Source organism: Nyctereutes procyonoides, unplaced genomic scaffold (genome assembly GCF_905146905.1).
Source record: "Nyctereutes procyonoides isolate TBG_1078 unplaced genomic scaffold, NYPRO_anot_genome, whole genome shotgun sequence".
Lineage (NCBI taxonomy): Eukaryota > Metazoa > Chordata > Mammalia > Carnivora > Canidae > Nyctereutes > Nyctereutes procyonoides.
The window spans coordinates 19,047,441-19,065,063 of NW_026575049.1; the positions used below are offsets into that span (position 1 = coordinate 19,047,441).

General features: G+C 62.9%; 1 protein-coding gene across 2 annotated transcripts in view; it reads right to left on the minus strand.

Annotated features, from left to right (window-relative positions):
- TAFA5 (TAFA chemokine like family member 5) overlaps window positions 1-17,623 on the minus strand; it is a 156,762-nt gene that overhangs the window by 86,986 nt on the left and 52,153 nt on the right. Inside the window, exon 1 of one of the 2 annotated variants that reach the window (XM_055329478.1) lies at window positions 7,657-7,788. The exons of the other annotated variant lie outside the window; for it this stretch is intronic. Within the exon in view, the coding sequence (XP_055185453.1) occupies window positions 7,657-7,747 (91 nt within the window). The 5' untranslated portion in view covers window positions 7,748-7,788. Of the gene's footprint in view, window positions 1-7,656; window positions 7,789-17,623 lie in introns of those variants that run through there. 2 annotated transcript variants of the gene reach the window in all.

A 17,623-nucleotide genomic window follows, 5' to 3' on the forward strand; every position in this document is an offset into this window, starting at 1 on the left:
AACCCAGAGGGCCTGGCTCATCGCCGTGGTAGTTGGAGCAGACAGGTCACGAGTTAATAAAACCTGCCTTCTGTGTGCAGAAAAAAAAAAAAAAAAAAACTGTTTGTTTTTTTTTTAAGCCTCAACACAGGGCTCGAACTCATGACCCAGAGATCCTGACCTGAGCTGAGATCGAGAGTCAGAGGCTCAACCCACCAAGCCAAAGAACATGCATTTTAAAGTGAGAAAAATAAATAAATAAATAAATAAATAAATAAATAAATAAATAAATAAAGTAAGAACAGCCTCTAAATAGACGTGGGTTAGAACCCACAGGGGCGAATGTGGACAGGAACAGTGTGGGGACAGGTATTCCCGCAGGGTCCTCAGGCAGCACCCCGGACGGACACTCACTAGGACCTGCCCCACACAAGCTGGGGGCACCTGCAGGCAGGGCAGGGACAGAGCAAATGGACCCCCTGGGCATATCCAGCTGCAGGTCCTGCTGTCACCGGGAGACTGAGGCCCCAGCCCGGGGCCCTGGCATCCAGGGAGCTCTAACCCCATGGCCTCCCCAGAGGTCAGGTGGACGGCCTTGAGGATGACACCACCTGTCCCAGACGGCCAGGGCCCTCTTCCTGCAGGGGCGCTGCACACCTCGCCTTGGCCTTCCCATGCAGAAAGGGAAAGCAACCCCCCGCATGCAGCACCGGCGTCCCCGGGGCCTCGGCCCAGGCCCAGTTGGGAGCAAGGGCCTCCCCTCTGCGGATCTGAGGAGCCATGAGCTGGGGGCGGACGCAGCTCCATGAGCGGGGCGCTGAGCTCGAGACCCAGTAGAGCCCGGTCTGTTTCCAAAAGTGCAGAACAGGAAGAGAGGAGGACGGGGCGAGGTGCACCTGGGGCAAGCGGGCGGGGGGTGACAGCCCCAGCATCTGCCAGCCAGGGAGCAGTGCTCGTCCTTCCGCCACGACTCGGGGGCTTCGGGATGGATGAGCCCTATGGGCGTGGGGCCGTCTGGCACCGCGGGCCTGAGAGTCAAGTCCGGGGGCACGTCCTTTGCTCCCGCTCCCGGCCCTCCCCCTGCAGCCGGCCTCCACCTCCGCCATTCAGGGAGAAGCAGACAAGAGCAAAGTGACTCGACGAGCCCCTAGGTGCAGGGGAACCGCACACACCACTGCTCGGGTGACACAGCGGCCGGCCCCGCGACACTGCATGACCACAGCAGCTCTGGCCAGCCCCACGGGAGGTGGGTCCTGGGATGCCCCTGCGCACACGCCCACATAGCCCAGGCGGGGCGCCCGAGGGACGCGTGTCAGTTCGCCGAGAGCTCCACCACGACCCCCCATGCGGGGTTCCCCAGGCGATGGCCCAAGTGTGCGACACACAGGACATCAGGGCTGCAGGGAGCTCTCGGTGGGCTGGGCCAGAGTCCTCAGACCTCTCAGCCGCGGGGAGGAGGTGCAGGGCACGTGGGGGGACCTCCACCACCACTTCTCACAAATCTGTTTGGACAAAAGGGTCCCGTGCCCTCGGGGATCACCGGGGAGTGGCCGTGGGCACCGTCAGGCCGTGGGCACCGTCAGGTCACACAGCTGAGCGTGGCAGGCGCAGACGGTCACAGTGGCCTCAAGGACACCCCACGACGGGAAAGCAATCCGTGCACCCTCGCCCGACGTCTTCCCTGGGCTCGGGGAGGCAAATCGCACAGGCAGTGTGGACGGGGGAAAGCAGAGCGATCCAGTGCAGCCAGGACTTCCGGGGGAGATGCTCACCCTCCTCCCCACCTCCCGTCCAGAGAGGTACCCCCTGCCCCCCAGCATGGGGACGGCCTGTCCCTGGGCTTCTTGCCGGCTCGCTGTCGGGAACCTGGGTGTGTCCACAGCAAGGGCCTCCCTCTCAGCCCAGGCCCAGCTCCGTGACACCCGTTACCCTCCCTCCCTGCCTGCAGCCGTGGGCCACCTCGCTCAACAGCATCTGCGGGGGGACGTCACCAGGGTCCCCGAGCACTTGGTAACTAAGGAAGCTCCTGAAAAAGCAGGTGGATCGGGCCTACCGCCCCCCTCGGCCACCTTCCCCCCCACCCCGTCTGCTGGTCCTGCTGCTCCCTTCCCGTGGGGATGCCCATCCTGTAGGCCTGTCGATCTGTCCGGGGAGGGCGCGCCATGGCCTGGCTGTCAGTGCCCTCGGAAGGGCGGGGAGCCTGGCCATCCCGCACTGGCCGCCCTGGAAGCCAGAACCCCGGGAAGGCCTCCCGGGCTGGGAGCAGCTAGTAGTGTAGGCTGGTGCTCAGACGGGCAGGGAGTGGGGTGCACTCAGCAGGGACGCCATGAGTGGCTGCGCACCGACCAGATCAGCTGGCATCCCGCATCCTCTTCGGCTTGGCGTCTGCCCCCAGAGCCCTGAGCCCCTCGCCACCACCCTGAGCACCATGCCGTCCGGCTGATGTAACCCGGGGGTCGTCTGCCCACGTGTGTTGGTGAACCGAGCCCAGAAGGAGCACAGCCGCCAGGCACCCGGCACGGGGTTAGAGACCCATCTGCCAAGGACCCCGCGCAGTCGCCCAAAGCTTCAGCTTCTCTGCCTTCCCATCCTGCCGGCCGGGGATGCGCCTGGCACCATGCCAGTCTGGCTTCCGCATCCCAAAGGCCATCTGCACAAGCGTGTGTGAGCCACGGCTCGGGTCTGCATGAAGGCATCCAGTACTTGTGAGGGGAGTAAGTGTGCAGGCGTGCAAGGGGACGGGTGGGTCCTTGCAGAGAAAAGGGCAACGTGAGCACACACGTGGTGGTGGTCCTGCTGACCTCTGGGACCTCGCCGGGCCTCACTCTGAAAACACCCCTTCCACAGGATGGAACGTGGCCACCCGAGGCGTGGAACCTTCTGGAGACGCTCGGCCACACATGATGTCAGGCGAAAGGGAGGGAAATGCAGAGGCCTCCCCTTCAACGCCCTTCGTTGGGCTGAGAGGCTGCAGGCACAGGGGCCGTGTGCACGTCCGTCCGTGTGTGCACGAATGTGTGCGCGAGAGAGCGTACGTGTGAGCAGGGCTGAGGCTGTGCCGCACACACCCAGGGTGGGGGGAGGGCCAGGAACAGGTCTGGTCTCCGCGCAGGAAGAGCTCCCAGAGGGCAGGCCGGGCACCCTGCAGCAGGGCAGCCACGGGAGTCACTAATGTCCACCCAAAACACACCCCGAATCCATTCACTAGAACACACGTGTGAGGAGCAGCCCCACGTCAGGGGCAGACGCACCTGCGTGCGTGTCCGTGTCAGAACTCCCTTCACACACATCACGCGTGTTTGTACGCTTCTTATCTCTACATGACAGAGAGGAAGGAGTGGCGGCCCCTGCCTGGGTCCTGGCGCCACCACCCAGGCGCTCGGCCCCCACGTCCGCAGCTGTGCCTCAAACCCGGTTCATAACGCACGTCACCGATTCCACGCGCCGAAGGGCGTTACACACAAGCCCGGGGAACCTTCGAGTCATCCAACCCCACGTCACTCATCAGTCCTTGTTACAACCGCCGAGGGAGGGGCTGTGGCCGCCCCATGGCCTCTCCACTCCTGGGGTCCCCACACTGCTTGGGGGCCTGCCCCCCAGACACGGGCGCAAATGTGGATGTGCGGCCCCGGGAGGGGACCTGCTGCCCTCTGGGCGGCTCTCCCACCAAGAGAGACCGAGGCCTGTTCCCGGGGCTGCTGCAGGGGGGCAGCGTCAGCTCGGTTCCCCCCCCCACCGCGTGTGTGACCCCAACGCCGCAGGCTCCGTGGGCCCCAGGCAGCGCGCCCACCTCCCCAGGGGCCTCTGCAGGCTGCCCCCACCGCCCACAGCAGGACTGAGCCACATCACATCTGAAAAGTCACCTCCATTTCCGGTCCTTTTATGTGTTAACTTTCACGGCTGTCAGACACTCTGCGCCCAGCCTCCCGTTAAGGTGAGTGTGGGTTTTATTTAGATTCTCTGTCACACGAGGAATGATAGTAAATGATAAAGGAGCCGGTTATTCTTTGGGCGTTTCGATCCCACCTCCCCGCAGCCACTCGCACTTGCCGGGCCCCCCCAGGACTGTGCTCCCCGTGCAGGGAGAAGTCGCCAGGCCTCGGTGGGGTTGGGGTCATGGGCCCGCTGGGAGAGCCCAGGGCTGGGACCTCCCATGTGCATGCACACACACCTGTGTGCGGCACCCCAAAGGCACGGGGCACGGCGCCCAGCCCGGAGCTCCCAGGACCACCACACCCTCACCAACCCGCTCAGACCTCGGGGGTGCACACGTGCTCTAACCGGGAAGATTTTTGTTTTCATTTTTTTTTTGATTGAATCAATATTTCCGATGGAATCATACGTTCGAAAAGGTGCCGTTAGCCCTAAATTATCTGTTGTTTAAAATTAGCTGCCGGCTGTGACAAACACGGGAACGCTCCGTGCTGGCAGCTACTCTTGTGACCAGGACAGCAATTAGTGATCCGCACACAGAGCCACGTCCATTAACGGGAGGCCACCCGGGGACTCGACGGGGTCAAGCATGCCCCCCCCCTCCGGCCTTGGGTTCACAGCGAGCAGCTAACCCCGCGTGTGAATGTTGAGTCGTGTTGACTCGATCACGCCGTGCGTGCCCCAGAGCGGCTGCCCAGGCCCCGCGGGCCACGGCGAGTGCCCAGCTGCAGACGCGGGGCTCACCCATCTCACGCACGCCCCTGCCGCCGGAAGGACTTACAGATACAGACCTCTATCTCCCGTCTGTGTTACAGACACAAATCCCAGGGTCTCCCTCCCACTTGCACTTCCCGCCCCTGCTCCTGCCTCGTCTCCTGCACGACCCCAAGCCCCCAAACTTCGCTGCCCAAGGGGCCGGGCCTGGCGAGGGGTCGTCGCTCACGTCTCCCTGCCACTCCTTACTGGTTTTGTCCATCTTCACATCAACACAAAAGCCGTTAATCTGCGGGCAGGGCCGTAATCTGTCAAGTGAATGAAAGATGGGAGAAAAATCTATTAAAGTCCCTCGAAGAGGGAGGTGGGAGCTACTGCTCCAATTCCAGCTGTTCCATTGCCCCCGCGTCCTGAGACCACGCGGAGTGAAGGGGAGAAAGCAGCGGCGGCCCTCCTCCGCCCGGGGCCTGGCTTGCCATCGCAGAGGCACTTGGCCCCCTAAGTACGCGGCTGTGTTTTGAACCAGGTCCCAGGATCCCCAAACGTACATTTGCACGCTGCGTTCAGGAGCCGAACACGGGGCCTCCTGCATCCCAGGGCAGGGTCCATGTGTCCCGAGGAGTGAGCAGGGAAGGTGCTGTTGGGTCCCCGGTGCGCCCCGGCCTCCCACGCCATGGCCACGGCCACGGCCAGGGGCTGTCTCCAGCTGCCCGAGCCAGGCCCGCTCCTACAAAGGCTGGGCCAGCCAGGGCTGCAATTAGGGAATCACAATGCACGTCCCTCCCCAGTCACAGCCCTATTCATCTTCCCAAACAGTGGGAGGCGGACTGGCCAGAGGGGGACCGACCAGCCACAGGGTGACCTGCATGTCCGCACAAAAGGCGAAGTGTGGACAAACGGCTCCCCGCGTCCCCCATTCTTCATCCCTGAAACACCAGATTCATGGAAATGGCTATTGAAAACAACTCTTTCCCGCTCATCTGCGGACGACGAGCCCCAGCTGCCTGCCGGCCCGCCTCGCCACCTCCCTCCCGCTGACCAGCACGCTCCCGGAGCAAAGCGGCCCGGCGCCTGCAGCTTGCGTCTCCCGTGCAACGAGGGTGGGCCCCGCCAAGGGGACGGAAGGGGCAGGTCAAAGGACAGGGATGCTGCTGGGCCACCCCCAGGCGGCGAGAACCACCGTTTCCAGGCCGACTAACGGGACTTCCAGGACCCCTGGGGGGTGCTGCGCAGGCAAACACCGGACTTCCCATCTGGCTAAAGGATTCGGTGGCGTCGGGGCTCGCACCTGCTCCGTGGCCCCGTGTCCTGCCCCACCCCCATTCCTACACCGCCTTCTAGAACATTGGCACATATGTGTCTGCTTCAAAGTAAACGCCGAGATCTTCTGCAAAGGACTCTCAATAACCGGCCCTCAAAAATACTTCACTCCTGAGCCCGGTGATTTGCTCAAACGTTGACCTGCCACGCACGCCGCATCTTCGAACCCAGGGATATAAGCTCTTGCCCCTTGACCAAAAGAAACCGTCCTTAAGGCTCGAGGCCTCAGGAGGATGGCACCGTCCTCCGAAGGGACGGGGACCGGTCAGCTCCCGTGGGGCACACGGGAGGGAATCGTTCAGCCACACGCCATCAGAGCAGCCACTGGCTTCAGTCGCTTACTAAGTCACAGCTTCAGAACCAGGGACGATTCCCTCCATCACACAAACTCCCCACACAGACGGGCACTTGCGACCTTGGAGAGACGCAGTGAAACTTTAGCACGCGTTCCCTCTCCAAAACGAATCCCCTCCCCACCCAAAAAAAGGGAAAGAAAAGTAAAGGGCATAACATCTGAACAAGACTCAGCTGCCCAGGGGGCCCCCTGGCCACCTGGTGGGTCCTCGGATCCTCTGGGGGAGGACACAGCTGAGAACGGCCCTCTGGAGTCGTGCCAGCCCGTCCGGACCAGCCCAAGGCAGAACCACCCACTTCTGATGCAGGTCAGGTAGCCAGTGTTGGGGGGAGCTGGCCTCCACCCGCGGGGGGCGACGCATCAGGCCCCCGCAGGGCAGGGCAGGCCTGCAGCAAACCCCTGGGATGGCCACCTCTCCCTTTGGGGCCTGGACCCAAACCCAAGGGAGAGGAACGGACGCGGGGCCGCTGGGGGGAGGTCACCCGGCCTGGGGCTGGCCTCCCACACCTACCTGCTTCCCTGGGAAGCCAGCAGCAGCTCATTAATTAGGCAGGGAAGCAGCTGAATGTTGCAAATCCTTCCTTTGTAGGAACCCAGAGCTAATGAGGATCCGCCAGCATTTCCCAGCCACACCAGCTCCGTCCTATGCTTCGCCTTCCCTGCCGGCCAGGGGAAGCGCCGGGCAGCACCGGCGGGTGGCAAGGTGCCTGAGGGCAAGGGCACCGACAGCCGTGGGGGCAGTGGGTGCAGCCGGGGTCGGCAGTGCCGCCAGGCTGCGCCCAGGCTGCGGCAGGACGGAGCTCCAGGAGAGCCCTGCTCCCGGGCCGGCAAGTTTGCAGGGGTGCCCACCCGACCGCCGGCATCCGGCATCCAGGGAGAGAGGCTCCCCTGTCCCCAAGAAGAACCGTGCAGCCTTCCGGGTCCCGCCACCCCGCGCGCCTGAGCACGTCGCAGGGCCGGGATCCGGGCGCCCCGGGGAGGGCCGGGCGCGCACCCCCAGCCCGCAGGTCCCCCGGCCCGGCCCGCGGGCCCAGTGGGGAGCGGCCGGCGGCGCGCAGGCCTCGCGCCCGGGCTCCGGCTCCGGCTCCGGCTCCGGGAGCCCAGCCCCGCGCCCGGCCGGCCGCCAGCGTGGAGCGCGGGTGCCATCTACCGAGGGCCGCGGGGAGCCGGCGAGCGGCGCGGGGAGCGGGCGGGGGCGCGGGGCAGCCTCGGCCGGGGCCGGAGCCCGCGCGCCTCAGCTCCCGGGGAGGGGCCCGCCAGGGCCGGGCGCGCCAGGGGCCCCGCCGCTCGGGGCGCAGCGGCGCCGGCGGATCGTGCTGGGAGCCCGGCGGCCGGGCACGGCGGGGGACAATTACCTTCTTTGAGGAACTGCGCGTGGAGGAGCAGGACGAGGAAGCAGCAGAGCGCGGCCCCCGCGAGCGCCCAGAGCGCCTTCGGGAGCTGCATCGCGCAGTGCGCGCCCGGCCGGCGCCCCCGGAGCCCCCGGAGCCCCCGAAGCCGCGCTGCGAAGGTGCAGGCGCCGCATCCGCGCCCCGCCGGGTGCAGCCGCCCCGCCGCCCGCCCGCGCCCCCCGCCCGCCGCCGCCGCCGCGACTGGAGGCGCCGCTCCGGGCGGCGATGCGCGTCCCGCGGGCAGGGGGGGGCGGGGGGCGCGGGAGGCGGGGGCGGGGGTTAGCGGGAAGTCTCGGGCCGCGGCGGCCGCCGCTCCGGCCACTCGGCCAGCATCGCGGGCTGCGGGGCGCCGGGGGCCCGGGCGCGGGGGGGCGGCCGCCGCGGCCCCATGAATCAGCCCCGCCGCCGCCCCCGGAGCCGCGCCGCCCGCAGGGCCCGGACGGCGGCCCGCCGATTGCGCAACGGCCGGCGCACGGGGGTCCTGCGCGCTCGGCCCTCCGCCGCCGCCCGCTCGCCTGCCGCCGCCGCCGCCCCCGCCGCCGCCGCCCCCGCCCCCGCCGCCGCCGCGCTCGCTCCGGCCGGGGCTCAGGGGGCCGCGCCGCCGCCGCCGCCGCCGCCGCGGAGAGCCGGGCTCGGGGCCGGGGCTGCGCGCAGGGCGCGGGGCCGCCGCAGCATCGCCGCCGCCGGGGCCCGGCCGAGCCCGCCCAGGTCCAACTTGCGCGGCCCGCGCGGCCCCGGACGGAGCCGGCCTCTCCGCGCGCCCCGCGCCCCCCGCGCCCCCCGCGCCCCCCGCGCCGCGCGGCCGCTGCGGGCGGACGAGGCCCGAGGCCGCGAGCAGGGCCGGCGGCGGTGCCGACAGGTGGGGCCCGCCCGGCCGCCCGCTGCTCCGCTCGCCCCAGCCGGAGCCCGGCCCGCGCCCGCCGCCGTCTGCGCTCCGCCCGGTCCGCGGAGCCGCCGATGCGCACTGGGCCGCGCAGGGGACCCGGGGGACCCCGCCGCCCTGCAGCGCCCCCGCCTGGCGCGCCCGCGGGTCAGGCGGGGCCTGTCCAGCCCAAAACCGCGGGTCGGGCTCCACCTAGGTGCGCAGGGGCCTCACTGCAGAGCCTCCGCGGCGGGCGGCCGCCTCCAGCGCGCCCAGCCCCCCTCCGCGCAGCCCCAGGGGTGGGGAGCGCCCGGCCCAGGCCTCGCGGCGGCCCTCGACGCACCCGCGGCACCTCCGCCCGGAAACACACACGCACACCAAGTCCGGGGCCGGGGTGGTGACATCCTCCAGGCCAGCACCCGGGGGTGGGGGCGCACAGCAAATGCCCAGATGTCCACGACAATCTGGAGGCAACGGGGGCACCTCCCTGCCTGCCGGGTCCGGTCTAGGCAGGGGCGCTCTTCCTTCTGGCCACTGGCCTCGCCTGCGGTGCCCGGGGCCAGGAGCACCCGCGTCCTGCTGAGGGTGGCTGCCCAGCACCGAGGCTGCTGTAGTAGGTAGGCCTCCGGGCAGGTTTGGCTGAATTGAATTCAAAGGCCCAGCAAAGAGCTGGGATGTGGGAGGGAGCCGGAGCCTCTGCACCAACCAGTGCCTTTGCCTTGCTCCAGACAGGTGGGCGGCAAGGACACCTCCCCTGGGGGGAGGGGGGCTGAGGGGCTTTGTGAGGATAAGGTAGGGCTGGCAGGAAGGCGGCTCCTTCCTGCCCAAACATCTATGTACCAGGAAGGGAAAGCCGGCAGACCTGGAAGGGGCTCCCAGAGGTCAGGTAGGTCCGGGCCCTCACTGTGTGTTTGGGGAAACTGAAATCCGCAGACGCATGGACGCAGGCACCAAATCCAACAAGGGCAGGCCAGGACTAGCGCCCCGTTTGCCACTGCCTGCCTCCCATGATCCTCGGGTACCAGCCCCTGATCAGAGGGGAGGCCACCTGAGAGTCCCTTCCACACCTCCGGGGCTATCAGTCCCCAAGGCCCCTGCCCTCCTGGGAAGCCTTGTGAGAGGAGGGTGCCAGTCCCAACCCTCACCCAGAGAAGTGGCCCTGGTCTCACCCCAGCCAGCGACTCGGGACCTCAGAGAGGGCTGGTGTTCTGCAGCCCCTTCTCGGAGCCCCGTTTCCTGTCCTGCCCCCCTGCCTTCACCCCCTAGACACTTTCCAGTAATACCCTACCTGTGGCAATCACTGGGGGAACCGTCTTGCCTCGTGCGCACAGTCTGACCTCCACCAAGGTCACTGCCGTCATTCCTCATGCGGAGCAGAGCTGTCCGCTTCAGAAGGCTTAAGGGTCACCGGGGCACTTATTCTGTACACACACCCAAGACCCCAGAGAAACATCAATTGGGAAACAGAGCCCACCTCTGACATCCCATGTTCCCAATTAGGTGCATATTATTTGAAATTTGGAAAATTGAAAAATACTTTAAATTCACCCGGGGAACTTTAAAAACTAACCATTTGGAGAATCTTTCTGTAAAGAGAATTAAAAAGGAAGTTCATAAAGAGAAGCACGTGGGCATTTATTTGCAACAGGTAGGTTAGGAGGACCTATGAGTCCTGCTGTGGGGGCCAAAGCACCTCCTCCTCTGGGCGCCAAGTACTTCTACCAGTAAATGTGTGTGGCATTGCTTGTACCCCTAGAGGCGGTAATGGGATGATCGAGGGACCCTGTGGCTGGCGCCCACAAGAGTGGGTCAATAGTGCACATCATGGAGGCCTCAGTGCCACTGGGAAGTCTGTTCAAAAGGGCAGGGTAAGCATCAAGGCAGACCTTGGACAGAGACTTCCAGTTCTCACCAGAAAGACGTTTCAAAATTGATAAAACTGTAATGGTGTTGAGAGTCAAGAACGAGGACAATCTGGAGGCCAGAAAGGGTGAGAAATTCAGGAATGATGCTGCAGGACAGGGCCTGAAGCTGGAGCCACCAGAAGCATGCCCAGGTCCTACCCTACTGGCCCGTGTTGCCAAAGGAGGAAGCAGCGCGTCCAAGGCACGTGGGCACGTGCTCACAAAGTGGACACTCACTGGAAGGGGGTGTATTGTATTTCCACAGTGCTGCGTTGGTTTGTTGCCCACTCCCCCGTCACACACAGCTGGTGTCAGACAAATTTAGCTCAGGCTTGAGCGAGGGGAATGCTGTCCAAAGAGAAAGGTGGCCCCAGCCCGGAGAGGTCCCCAGAGTGCTGGAGGTGTAAGACCCTGGGTGGAGAAAGTCTGTATTCTGTGTGATATGTCTTTGGCTTACGATCGGCATTACCTTCGAGTGGGCACAGAGGCAGTAAACACAATAGTGTAGGTATAACTGTGATTCTGCCACTGACAGAAATCCGAGGAATCTTCATTTCACATTACAGCTCTTGCAAATATTGCAAAATACTGTTTCTGTTCACCTTGACTTCAAATTACAGTTGCCCCACTGCCAGACGTTCTTACATAATGTTTTAATAAAGCAAACATATTACTCTATCAAAATCAACTTTCCAACATTTGATAAAACTCGTTTTGATATAATTGGTTTTCTTGGTACTTTATATGTTTCTATGTTGCACTGAGAAGGGTCCCACTGGCTTCCCCAGATTGCACAAACAGGACTGGGAAATACCCCCCAACCTAGATTCTCCCAGTCAAGCAAGAAGCCTGCTGGGCTTCACAAGACCATGGTGACCCACACTGACCAGTCACTGCACACACCTCAGCCTTTATTCCTAGACAGGGAGGACCCAGCAGGCAGGACTGCCAGGTAGCTGCAGAAAGGCAGTGGCATGAACAGGAAGGAAGACTCAGGATGCTGATAGTCTATACCTGTAATGTGTAGGACGCTGATAGTCTACACCTGAAATGAGGTGGCTGAGATCAGAAATGATTCAAGGAAGAGAGAAATCATAATAATCATTCTAAGTAGCATCATTCAGGCTACTCTGAAGTAAAGGAAACTGAGAGAGCAAAAAAAGTCGGGAAATGAATGTGCTAACCACCGTTAAGCTCAGGGGCATGGGCATTACTGAAAACCGGGGTGCAAAAAACCCGGCAAAGGCATGTCCCAGAACAGAAGCAAGTGGAAAGCGCCCCGAGAGGGTAAGTGAAAGTTGAGACACACACGAGGTATATCCTGGCTGCCAAACTTTCGCTCACTAAGCATTCTAAAGGAGAAAAACAAAGGGAACAGAGAGCAGGAAAAGTCACATACGTGAAGTGAACACACATCATCCAATACTAGGGGCCCCATACTCTGAGCAGATCCACCGGGCAGGCCCAGACCCAAGAAATGCAAGAAACCCTCAAAATTGGTCAGGAGAAACAGAACCCCAACAATTAATAATGACTTTTCATTTAGCAAAACCAGCTTCTGGGAGCAATGGGAGCAGGCTTTTTAAGTCCTGACGGGAAAGGATACGGCTTCCAGAATTTTATACCCAGCTCAATTGTCCACATGGCAAACCACTGAAGGGCATTTGAGAGTTCAGTTTAACCCGTGACAGACCCCAAACAAAAAGCTGACATGCCAGCAGCCAGAGGAATCCGGAAATGGGATGTGGGAATATGGGATCAAGAAAACATAGCCTCTCTGACTCTTCAGAACCACAGTAAACTAAAGAAAATGCGTACAAATGCATGAGGCCCTCACACATGGAAGAATCTCCTTCCACTGCTAAAACCCTTTGCAATAAATCCCTCTTTCTCCTCCGAGCTCACCACAAATGTGAGATATGCATAATATCTGTGGAGTAATACCGTGACTGCCATATTTTCATTTTCAAGGTTTAAAAACAAGGTGTAGATAAAGCTCAGAAAATTATTTATAGTAGAAAGATAAGTAAAAGTTCTTAATTCTTGTGTTTTCTTAATTATACAAAGGAAGTTAGGTGGAAAGTGGAAGTGGAGAGTGGGCTTTGTGCATCCTCCCCAGCTTGGAACACAGGGGGCAGGTGCCAGCCCGTGGCGATGAGCCGCAACATGTCAGCAGGCACCCGAAATCAGAGGGTCAGGTAAAAAAAAGTAAGTAAAAATTACAACAGAAGGGCCAGAAGGGGCAAAGAGTACACTCTTCACAGTTTCACTCCCGGGGAAACGGTCAGGGAGGTAGAATCATAGAATTCTGTTTGTCATTTCAGAACTTAATTGGCTGCTTGAATTTTTTAACACACAGACCATGTGGTGTTCTATGATTTGAGAAAGTGTATTATCCCAAAGATAATGTGATGTGCGTTCTATCCATATAACGCAACGGTTTTCAGTAGCTGAAGAGAATAAGACGATGGTGTACACGTCCACGGGTGTGTGTGTGCAATAGCCGTCTGCAGGGATTTGTTAAAATAGTGTGAGCACGTGCTCTTTCCAACCACCAAAGGCCGTAGGAGTGGTTGGGGCGGGACTCTGGCCTTGGTTAATGGGGAGAAAAGTCATCTCAGTGGAGGAGAGTCCGGGTGGCATCCTCAGATGGAGGAAGACGCAGTAAATGCAGCAGGTAGGGAGCTAGCAGGCAGGCTTTGGGAGCGGACAGGAGCAGTGTTTGGGCCTGCATGCCGACCCAGACAGCCACACCCTTGGGGAGGCCTTGGGCACAGGAGGCCGCGTGGGAGTGGAGCTGCAGGTCGGGACACCGGGCAAGTCTGGCATCGCCTTGACAGCCTACAGACACCCTGGGAGGGTAGCTCCTCCTCTTCCTGGGTCCAGGATGGGGCGGGGGCAGGAGGGCAGCGTCCACCTCGGGAACACTGGGAGGGGAGCCCCAAGCCCCCCAGAGCTGCGTGCCTCACACTCACCCAGGATCAGAGCAAGGGCTGGTGCAGACTCTGCCAAGTGCCCACACTGCTCCCACGTGGCTGGGCCCGCATTTGCATGACACCGTGAGACCCAGGCCCCACTTCCACAAGAACAGTTGATGCAACAAACAGGCAGGGCCTGGCCCTGGGCAGCACAGTGCGGGGTTTCCATGGAAGCCGCAGGGACACCTGCTAGGACAGAAGAGCCAGGCTTGTCCACTGAGGAAGGGCCGTCCTGCCCAAAATGACACCATGATGCCTTGATTACAACCGGACTCCCAGTGTCCTCGGGAGGCTCCATCCAAGGACGGACACGCCATCCCAGAGGCCACCAAAGAGAGAGCCTCCTGGACCCAATCAAGCGGTCGCCTGTATTCCTGCAGAGCGTATTCGAGGGGAGAGGATGGGTGGGTCAGCGGGATGGGATGGGCGGGGAGACAGCCGCTGCCCAGGAAGGCCGCACTGGCTGAGCCACAGCAGGGCTCGCGACGATGAGACACTCGGGGCAGGCACTCTCAGCCCACAGCTGAACAGCCCGGGCGAGCCCTGTGTCTCTGGCCGTGAAGGGGACCACAGCACAGTGAGAGTCCTAGGAAGGGACCTCTGGGCACTACTGAGGGGCCAGGCAGGCCGCACAGCCGTCAGTAACCCAGAGCAGCGGGAAGGGACAGAGGAGACGTCAGAAGTGGGCAGACCTGGGCGATGAGCCGAGGCTAGGCCCAGCGACACAGGCGGAGGGCCGGAGGTTGGTGGGGGAATGTGCCAGAAGCCTGCTGCGGGCGCCGGGAGTGCTGATGGGTGTCTGGTTTCCAACGAGTCAAGTCTGGGCCACCTAGGAGGTGAGGGCAGGTGTGAGTGCACAGCGGGTGCCACGAGTCCGGAGTAGAGGGTGCAGGTCCTGGCGCACAGAAAGGAAGCGAATGCCCGGAGTGGCCTGTGAGCGGCTGGCAGGAGCCCCATGGCAGGAGCCCGGATACCAGCAGGACGCACAAGAGGCATCTGGCTGGCGCCACCTGAGCCCAGGGGTCAGGCTGGCTTGGCATCTGGAAGCAGCCAGCGCGTTCAGTGCCCACACGGTGGATCCTGTGTGCAGGGAGCACGCAGGGCAGGTCTGCTAAGCACACGTGCACCATGCACAGCAGTGCACGCGTGATGGGGTGCACGGAACAGCTGTGGGAGCACGGGAACACGCACACCACTGGCACACATGACATCCACCTGGCACATACACTGGGCACACACAACGCATGCAGGGGAGGATCATGACATGCACATGAAAGAGGCACGTGTGACACACGTAATGGGCACACGTGGCAGCTGAGCCATTGACATGGAACATACCCGCCGGGCACACATGATGGTGTGCCAGCGCCCAAGGTACACACTATGGGACCACCACGCTAAACACATACAGCGGGTGCACACAACCTACACGCCAGGGGGCACCCACCCGCACATGACACGTGTGACACCCATCTCCGGGAGAACGTGATGGGGGCCAGGTGAGCAGGAGCCGCCCCCTAAAGACAAACTGTCACAACGGGCAGGGCTGGCTCTTGTATGCGAGCCCAGGTGTGCGTGTGGATGGTTACATGCATGTCCTGTGGGTGCATGCCCATGTTTGTACTGTTTGTGGGTGTGTACATGTGAAAACACGTGCATCCGTGCGTAGCTATGTGTGCGCACGTGCTCTGCCCGTATGCCTGTGTTTGTGTCTGAGCGTGCATGCTGCGTGTACGTGGGGGTGTGAACGGGGTGTGTGCACGCACGCACTGCTCTGGAAATCCACACCGCAGAGGGTTTCGGAGGAAAGACACGAATTCCCCGGGGCCCGTGCTCCTTCTTAAAGCCTCGAGTTTCAAAGACGGGTTTGTCAACAGCGGTGAAACACATCCTCACGCAGAACCTCTGCTTCATGAGCCCGCGCCGCAGCCGTGTGCGCTGGCCCCGCACCTCCAGGCTGGCCGCACAACGTGGGCTTCCTAGGGGGCGGGAGGGGGGCCCAGCTCTTTTATCTTAAATTCTGTTTCACCATCTGGAGTCTTCCCAGCTGGGCTGGACTTCAGGAAGCCAGTATTTGTTGCCATTATTTTTAGTATCGAAAGGAGAAGAAACTCACTCTCAATCCGTGTTTCTGAAGAGCTGGGACCCGAGTCTGGCACCGAGGACCCAGCGGGAGTTCCGACCCCCGGGAGCCCGAGTGCAGGGTGCTGGCCGCTGGCTGGGAGGCAGGGGGACACCTCAAGCTGGGTGCGCGTCCCGGGGGAGGAAGCCCCGGTCCCCGCCCTTCCCCACGTCCGTCCAGAGAGTGGGAGACGCGCGGCGCCCACGGGCCCCGTTTCGGGGGCACCCTGGCAGTGCTCTGCGGGGCACTGGAGATGCTGTACAAGCGGCTCTGCGCGAATCCCCACGTCGTACCCTGTGCTGATGCCTGTGGCGTAAATGCACCTGCTGCAGCCCCCGTGGGGACACGGAGCTGACTCGGCCTGATCCAGGTCACCTCGGCAGGCCCCCCACTGAGAACGCAGCCAGGCAGCAAGGGGACAGCCAGGATGGACATATACAAGGGGACATGTACAAATGCATGCGTGTCCTCGGGCCGAGGTTTGCCAGGATGACTTTGAGGTCACATTCAACTAGCACTCATCCCGATGACCGAGGCGGAGGGCTGTGGGTCATCGGGCGTGGCCACGCGGCCACTGCTCCCTCCTGACCACTGCTCCCCCCCAGGGCATGACCCTGTCCCAGAACTGAGCACGCTGGAGCCTCCCCCAAACTGTCCCATCACAGAGAACACAAAACAGCCGAGGGCACAGCCACCCATTGGGGGGGCGGGCAGAGGGACCCCCACCCCAGGCCCTGGCGTGGCTGGGCACCCACCACCTGCCCCCTGCCCGCTGGCCCAGCGGTGATCCCTGTGCCCCCCCACCCTCCGACTCCCAGTGATGCTCAGGGCATGGATTGCAGCTCCTCGGGCAGAGCTCGTCGCGCGTGGGGGCCCCGCCCACTGGCTCTTCTTTCCCCTTCATGTGCATGTAGAGGAAACGGCGTCGTACCCCACAGGGGGCTCTGCGGGGACACCCCTGGCCCTCACCCCAGAATGGAACCTCTGGCTGTGCTCGCAGTTTGAGTCTTCACAAGGGGCGTAGGCCCTGGCCGGGCTTGCGCTGAGCCGTCACCAGCCCCGCACATCCCAGGGCGACCGAGGTCCACGTCCTCACTCCGGCAGAGCGTGGCGGGGCACACGGGGAGGACCGGGGGAGAGAAGGGCCCCCGGCTCAGGGAGGGTGCACCCTGGGCCCCTGAGGTCAGCCGAACCGCAGGACAGCGGGGCACAGGCAGGCCGGGCACCTAGCACGCAGGGAGCACGCGCCTCTGCTGGCCTGGGGTCTGGGGCTTTCCCCTGCCCGCTCTCTGTGACCCCCCTGCCCCCCCAAACACACAGGTGACACCTCTCCCAGCCCCCGGCTGGGACTGGGCCTCTCCACGTGGCACCCACGGCTACCGGGAGGCCCTCGCCACCCACCAGCCCCGTCTCCTGTTCCAGGCACGCAGCCCCTCGGGTCACACCCGCCTCTGCAGGCTCGGCCAGGAAGCCCCCATCTATGCCTCATCCCGTGTAAGCCACTCTGCAGGGCTGTGCGGCACCCGGAGGAGGGGGCTTCAGGGAGGGGCAGGCTGGCCCCCGGCTTACCCCCCACCTCCGCCTGCCCTACCCACCGCCCCCGCAGCACGGGCACGGCTCTTACCTGGCACGCTGGCCACTGTCACCCAGTTCCCCTTTTGCAAATTCTTATCTCCACTCTGCACACATCATCTCACACTAGCTGAGCTCACGGCCTGTTGGCTCAGGGTGGGAGGATGCGCCTGGGAGGGTCACCCTGGGGGTGCCCGGTGGCCCCCGATCCTCTGAAGCTGATGTGTACCCATGGTGCCTCCCACGGGCCTCAGGGGCCTGGGTGGCACTTGGGACGGAACGGGATGCAGACCCGCTGCCCAGAGCCGGCCCCCCCGGGAGGAGAGGGATGCTGCTCCCGGGCATTGCCTGCCCCACCAGCCCGGCACCTGCCGTGATCGGGGCCAAAGGGCTGGGTGGGCGGCAGCCAGGTGTCCAGCGTGGCCCAAGGGCTTCCAGACAGGACGACCTGAGGAGGCCAAGGCTTCCACGCAGGACAGAAAGGCCTCATCTG